This window comes from Mus pahari, chromosome 5 (assembly GCF_900095145.1).
Source record: "Mus pahari chromosome 5, PAHARI_EIJ_v1.1, whole genome shotgun sequence".
NCBI lineage: Eukaryota > Metazoa > Chordata > Mammalia > Rodentia > Muridae > Mus > Mus pahari.
Window position 1 is genome coordinate 33,857,990 of NC_034594.1, and position 7,885 is coordinate 33,865,874.

General features: G+C 39.4%; 1 protein-coding gene across 1 annotated transcript in view; it reads right to left on the bottom strand.

Moving 5' to 3' along the window:
* Positions 1-4,457: 4,457 nt before the first annotated feature.
* Positions 4,458-7,885, bottom strand: part of Gtf3c3 (general transcription factor IIIC subunit 3) — a 38,209-nt gene continuing 34,781 nt past the window's right edge. Inside the window, exons 17-18 of the mRNA XM_021198502.2 lie at positions 7,309-7,461; positions 4,458-6,178 (exon numbers count right to left, since the gene is read on the bottom strand). Coding sequence (XP_021054161.1) covers positions 6,056-6,178; positions 7,309-7,461 — 276 coding nt within the window. The 3' untranslated portion in view covers positions 4,458-6,055. The remainder of the gene's footprint in view (positions 6,179-7,308; positions 7,462-7,885) is intronic.

A 7,885-nucleotide genomic window follows, 5' to 3' on the forward strand; every position in this document is an offset into this window, starting at 1 on the left:
ATAACTGTCAAATGTGGAGCTGATGCTCTGAACATTTTTTCCTAATCAATAAATTTGTTTTAAAAAATATATTAAAAATTGATGTATTTAAACAATGAAACANTTAAGTATAACTCTAAATAGGTTGAAATGTACTGTCATTTAATGCACATAAGAAAATACAAGAGTATGTTTCTCCTGTAATTAGTCATGAAATATAAATTATAAATAAAATATAAGAATTAGTAATTAACTGCCATAATATCATAAGACATCACATTTTAGTGTTAAATTCTCTGAAAAAAATTTCAGCCCTTTTTCTTTTTTTTAATAAAAAAATTGTATTTACTTAGAAGCATTCAGAATGTCAACAAAACTGTCTCAATTTTTTTTTTTCAATTACAGAGTGGTATTCAGTTAACAGAACAACAGTTATCTTTGTATAAGCTGCATCAGAGACAACTGAAGATGAAAAAAATAAAACCCAAAAATAAAACCAAAAGAAAAAACAAACAAACAAACAAACAAAAAAAACCCAAAAACCAAACTACTGTCCCCATATATAACTAATTTGTGCTGTGCACCAGCAAGAACCTGCTTTAAATTTCCATGCCAATTTACAAAGGTTAGTGGCTATTGAAAATACCACCAGAACAGAGCTATCTAAAGACACATTCGTTAGTGTGTTAACTATACAAAAAAAGACAGTTTAAAAACAAATCTTACACAGCCTTATATTTCAATTTTTTTCTTTAAAAGGAGTTGTGTACAGGGGGTTAAATGCTTTATAGACAAGAAATAAAAACTGTGCTAGAGCCAACTTATTCATCATCTTCATCTTCCTCTTCTTCCTCATCCTCTTCATCCTCATCTTCCTCTTGCTCTTTTCAGCCTTGACCACCCCCTTTTTCACTGCATCAGGTTTTCCTTTAGCTCTCTAGGCAGCAATATCCTTCTCGTACTTCTTCAAATTGGCAGCCTTCTCATAGGGCCGTCATCTGCTGAAGTGTTGTTCTACATCTCTCCTAGGTTTTTTGCAACATCACCAATGGACAAGCCAGGATGCTCACCTTTGATTTTGGGGTGAGACTCAGAACAGAACAAGAATAAGGCTGAAGGAGGCCTCTTGTGTGCATTGGGGTCCTTGAACTTCTTTTTGGGGGATGTAGGTTTTCATTTCTCTTTTATAACACACTTTGTCAGCCTTTGCCATATCTTCAAATTTCCCCTTTTCTTTAGCAGACATGGCCTTCACCTCTCTGAGCACTTCTTGGAGAACTCTGAGAAGTTGACAGAAGCATCCGGGTGCTTCTTCTTGTGCTCCTCCCGGCAGGTTTGCACAAAGAATGCATATGAGGACATTTTGCCTCTCGGCTTCTTAGGACCTCCTTTTGCCAGTGTTTAGTTGATTTTCCTCTGCGAGCCAGAGTCACCCAGTGCTCATCCGGCTCACGCTTGCCCTGGCGCTGTCTCTATGGAGCTCAATGTACTGCAGTGGCTATCATCAGCCCTTTTTCTATTTTGTCTTCTTAAGCTGTTTTTTGTTTGTTTGTTTGATTTTGTTTTGTTTTGTTTTCTATTTCCTCATTGAATTCTGGCATTTAAATGTCTAACCCTGTAAGCCTGTGTCTTCTGAGCTCATCCCTCCTTGTGGTACCTGTTTTGTGGTGTGCTTACAGTGTTTTTGCATCCAGAGACATGTTGCCTTTATTGGCACTCCAGCCAATGACTGAGCAAGATCAGAATACAGAGACCTCACCATGCAAGCCATCTTTAGATTCTTCCAGTGGGCATCTTGTCCAGCTCGGCCATGGAGCTAGAGGTCCCCTGTCCCAAGCCATCATCTCTGTTTACAAGTGCTACTCACCAGTATACCTTTGTGGAACCCAGTTGAGTTTATGCAAGAATATATTGGAAAGTGGAGTTTTAGAGAATAAAATTGTTTCCTGTGAGGACTGGATGTATCTCAGTCCAAGAACACTTTCCTGGCATGCCAAACTAGTGAACTGGTTCAATGAGAGACCCCGCATTCATGTGCGCACATGCACAGACACAGAATAAACAGAGATACTATTTATTCTGACCACTCAATCAGACATCTCCTAATGCTGCTGATATTGAAATGGGTGGCCTCATGATCTGAAATTCCTCTCAAGTTGAGAATAAGCCATCAACACACATTCTTTGGGCCTGGTCATTCTACACAGATGAAATCACTTTTTATTTTTTTCTTCAATTCAACCCTTGTACCACAACAGGTTTTTCTCAAACACTCTACCTACCAATATTTTGGACTTCAGGGTATTCTGAGCACTGGCCTGCTGCCCCTTTCAAGGCAGGAGTGGATCTACTAAGGAGGACTTCATCTCCATGTCTGCCACCATCAGTTGGAATCATGCTAGAACATGCCCTCAAGTAGCTTACAGAACCCATCTTCTATCCACTTCAAAATGTCAGGTCACCCAGTTTTTTTCCCCTCTACTACCTCAAAAATTGTAATTCATAGTTTCATAACAAAATAACCAGTCTGGGAACTATGGACCTATAGGTGGTATCATTTTCTAGCTATGCCTTACCGTGTCTTCACTTACATAGCATTCACTCCTTTGCCTTCGAGGTTTGCTGCCTTGTTTAAGTATTATGCTTAAACAGTAGATTTTGTTACCTTTGGGTCCAGAAATAAGAGTCAGGTAAGAAGGGATCAAAACCTCCAGGACTGTGGGTCTGAATAAACCACTTTCTCATTTTAAGTTGATGGCCTCAGGTTTTAAGTAATGGGAAACTAACAAAAAGCCTTGCAATATTATACAGTCATAGACAGAGCTGAGCAAGCCTCACTGCTGACCAGTGATGTAGTCTCACATGTCCCTGGCTGTTATACATGTCTCTTTGTGAAAATATAACAATGTTAAGTGAAAAAGTAGAGTTCAATTAGATTTTGTTATAACCTACAGAAAAATTTCAGCCACAGTAAGCATTAATGGAGAAGCAACCAATGACATCATCAGAATGAACTCAGGACTGTGGCTAGCCTAAGGAAGAACTAAATACTGTGCCATCTAGGCTGTGTAGCTCACAGCCTATCTTATATTCTCTCTCCTTTCTCAATAGAATGGCTGGTTGGCCACAGACCCACACAGTTTCAGCTCACACCTAAGGAAGAAGGAAAAAGGAACTTCTTGTTTGGCCCAGGTAGGAGCAAGACTCAATGCAGCATTAAGAATCTCAGCAGAGGGGACTGGAGACACAGCTCAGCAGTTAAGAGCACTGACTGTTCTTCCCAAGGTCCTGAGTTCAAATCCCAGTAACCACATGATGGCTCACAACCATCTGTAATGGGATCCAATGCCCTCTCTGGTGTGTCTGAAGATAACTACAGTGTACTCATATACATAAACTAAATAAACAATTCTTTAAAAAAAAGAAAAGATGAATCTCAGCAGAAGTGAATATGTTCAAGAAAGCAGAGAGAGCTAGGATGGGAAGGGGAGGGAGGGAGGAGAAGAATGGGAGAAGAGGCTAAACTCCTAATTTAGCTACTCTAAATGACAACAAATGTTTCTCTGAAGGAATCTCTGGACAGGAGTAAAGAATCCTGGCCAGGGTTTTAAACCTCTGTGGCGAGGGAAACAATAACAACTAGTAATGTCTGCCTTCCACAAAACTGGAAGCCATGTATCTATCTCAAGAGAACTTAATGGACAGTAGAACAGTAACATTCAAGAAATGGCAGCTTGTTTAAAATGATGTGATGCAGTTTTGTCTGTTTACAGGCATGCATGTGCCATGCCACACTTGGAGGTTAAAGGACAACTTTAGGGAATTAGTTCTCATCTTCTACCTTGGTGAAGCGGGGTCTTTCTGGTTGCTCTCTGGCTCACAAGCTCCCGCTTCTCACCTCTGCCTTCTTTATCACCGTAAGAGAGACACCACCATCAGGCTTCCATGGGTAAGTGATGGGCAAGCACTTTCACCGAGCCATCTCCCTGGCTCTAGCTGTGATTTTTTAATGTTAAATAAACACACAATACAGTTATTTTTTCCCGTAAAGAATTGTTAAGACTTGTTTCTACCAATATTGCTTAGCAGATATGAAAATCCAGGCCTGTCTATGTCTACAGCTAAAGAAACAAATGAACAGTAAGAGATTACATTACTTGTGTTCCTACCAATACCTGCTTTGTTTCAATTTTTTTCAAGACAGGTAACTGATGTAACTAAGTACTCTGAACTTAGTTCTGTCCTGTAGCCAAGCATGACCCTCAAGTTCTCCTCTACAGGCTGTGTCCACATCTGGTTCTGACTCCGTGCACCCTAAGTAGGCTCTGTCAACTGGGATGCAGGCCTAGCTCAGCCAACATCATTTTGTGAGATGCAGACTACAGTAACTACTGACATAGAGACTCCATCTGTCTTTCCTCTACTACTCAGAGAACTTAGTCCACAAGAAAAATTACACACAAAATGCTCACACAGGATCACAAGACCTAAATTTATCAATCACAATTAGTTAGCTTTATCACAATTGTTAAATGGCATGAAATGAAAAGTTTAAAAGGTGGACTGTCAATTATAAAAATAGGATTTATTTACATATAGAAACATACAGAATACAAGATGCATTTACTAACTACTCACAAATTCTGCTTTTAACTGGGGAGTTGAGTATACAGTATGAAGAGTGGGAAGAACTCCTAAAATCGCCATTGTAGTTTGATCCTGATCCTCAGTCTCACCCGATTTCCTTTTACAACTGGATCAGTCTTAGAATCAATCATATATTATAGCAGTTATTTTCCAAGAAACAGTCTATCTAGCAAATTTTTTTTTTCAATCTGAGATCAAGAACACATAATGAAGTAATATATCTTTAAACTCTGTCAACACTTTATTCTATATAAAAACTTCCCCCTCTTTAGTATTCTGATAGCACTAAATTTTCTTGAACTGGAAAGCATGGCACATAACTGAACACAACCATCCCTTTTCTCCAGTGGGAAGCCAAATGTACTGGTTGTTATGCTTTGGAACATTGGGCTTTGAATTAAGCCCGATTCCAAGGTTTATAATCTGAAATTAACATACCCACAGATGAATGTCAAATTAGTCAATTATTTGTCTCCCACCGTAAAATCATCTTAAATAATTTTGTTAGGTGCTGTGTGTAAGTAAATATATTACCCTAAGAGTCCAACTTTCTTTGATGTGTATTTGAACATTGCCCTATAGGACAGTAATGGCTATAAGAAAGGGTGCCGTATATAAATGGAACAAATATTTCTTTCAAAGAAATACATGTTCATATTTCATATTTAAGAACTGTGCAACTGAGTGGTGGTGGCACATGCCTTTAATCCTGGCACTTGGGAGGCAGAGGCAGGCCTGAGGTCAAGGCCAGCCTGGTCTACAAAGGAAGTTCCAGGACAGTCAAAGAGAAACCTTGTCTCAACAAACAAACAATGCAAAACAAACAAAACAAAACAAACAAACAAAACTGTACAGGCTGAGGGTGTAGCTCAGTGATATATCACTTGCTTAGCATAGTAGTACAAGGTCCTGGTTTCAATATATAGCACAAGAAAATAAATACATAAATAATTGTCCTCAGTGGTGACTATCACAGTAGTGTACTCTGTAATGCCTGAAGGACAAACCACACTGTCTCCAATATTACCAGCACCTGTCAAAACATCTGGTTCACAGGAGTTTAGTAGCTATTAAGTAGAAAAATAGTATGTTCCATTCCAACTGACTCAGAAGCCAATATTGTCCATTTCAGTGTTAGGAATAATTTTATTGTAGAATGCTAACAATAAAGAATAATATGTACATTCTCATAGGAATAGTAACTTTGCATATATTCCAGAGTAAAAGCCGTGTTTCGATTTTCCAAAGGCTTGAATCTGGGGCCTTGTACATATGAAGCAAGCAGGCAGTCTACAGCTGAGCTACACCCCCTGCTTCAAAGCAGTTGTAATGGTAGCAAGCAGTGATGACAGTACCATTTTTATCATCAAGAACAATGAGATCCTGATAGAAGATAGTGGTCCATACATCATCTTATAAATTACACTGCTTATATGACACAGTAGGTATACAAAAGCTTTTGAGCCATTGCAGTGTTCCCACTGCTCTGATAAATGAGAGACATGTTGTAGGCAATATCTCTTCGTAAATCTAACTGGTCAACTTCTATACCCTAGAAGAAAAAGACAAATATTTTATTTCCATTTTTCAACCATGTCAATAGTATAACAAACTTCTATAATTTTCCAAAATGAGTTAAATTCATGTACTACTAAAAACATACCTTGGACCTAATTATCATAGTCAGAATTTCATCAAATGTCTAACCAACAGGTTATAGAAAAGTCTCATCAGCCAGAGCAGAACAGACTTAATTCTGACTCACTGTATAGCACTGGAAAGCAGTTAGTGACCTTCAGTGAGGGATTGACAACAGTTCCTTAGGAGGACTCCGAACACTTGGGAAGTTCCCTTGTTGTGATACTCACTTTCACAGATGGGACCAAAATAGATGCTGGTACTCATAGTTGGCTTCAGGAATTAAAGTACCAATTAAATGTTTAAAACTACATTAATTTTGTCCTCTATATGAGGAGCCTGGGAAGATGGCTGAATGTGTACAATACTTGCTGGACAAGCATCAGGAAATGAGTTCAGATATCGAGGACTCAAGTAAAAGCTGGATGCAATAGCACATCACATCTGTAACACCAGTGATCCTACAGTGAGATGGGATGTGAGAGATGAGCCCCAGAAGCTCATGGGTCAAGTAGCCTGGTGTATGCAGCAGTGATCAAGAAAGCCTATCTCAAACGAGGTGAAAGGCAAGGACCAACACCAAAGTTGTCCCAGGAACTCTACACATGTGCCATGGTATATTATATACACTTACAATCACATGAACCCCTCCCCCCACATACATACAAAGTTTGGCTTTTGGTTTTTGATAAATCATGTTATTATTGAATTTGGAAATAAACAGTATACATTAATCAATATTCAGGAAGGCCCAGGAGTTCCCTTTGCATAACTAAAAGAGGATCAAAGATTAAAGAAACATATGCACTGGTTCAAATGGTTTTACTACCAAAAAAATTTATATTTTTGAGACAAGATCTTTAGGTAGCTTGAGATGGCCTTTAGCTTGAGTCCCATGAGATTATTGACATGTATTACTACACCACGCCCCACACAAATGTTACTTCAAAAGCTATGCTTTACTTCACTGTCTATACCATAATACACAGCAGAACGTACATATCTACAGATAAAAGGAAATGACATCTAAGTTTCTAACATTACCTCTACCACAAGTGGAGGGAGTGCCAGAGCCTTCTGGTAATAGTGGATTGCAAGGTGTGTCAGTCCCAGCTGATGAAGGCCACGGCCCAAATTGTAGAAAGATTCCTGGCAAGGTCCACGAATGCTGAGGTATCGATTAAGGAAGGAAAAGCCCTACCAAGGAGAAAAGAATAACTGAGTATGCTCAACTGACTCCAACATGCACTCAACCACTACAAAAGTAGGCCACTCATGTTATAAGTCTGTCTTATATCAAACAGTAAATCATAAATGTGTTGAATGCAGTAAATCATGCTGACAAGATTTTATAATCTATTTTTGACCTCTTAAGAATTTATAAGCGGTCTGCACCAGCACCAGGTCACCATGGGCACAGATTGTGTGGACACCCCCATGGTCCCTAGCGGACTGCCCATGCGATCTTAATATCACTGGTGAGTGGAACACAACTTCCGCTCCAATCCAATCGCACACGGAACCTGAGACAGCACTAGGGCAGCAGAGAACCGGCCTGACCAGGGGCACAAATCTGTTCCAGTCTGCGCCAGCACCGGGTCACCTAGGGCGCGGATTCGGC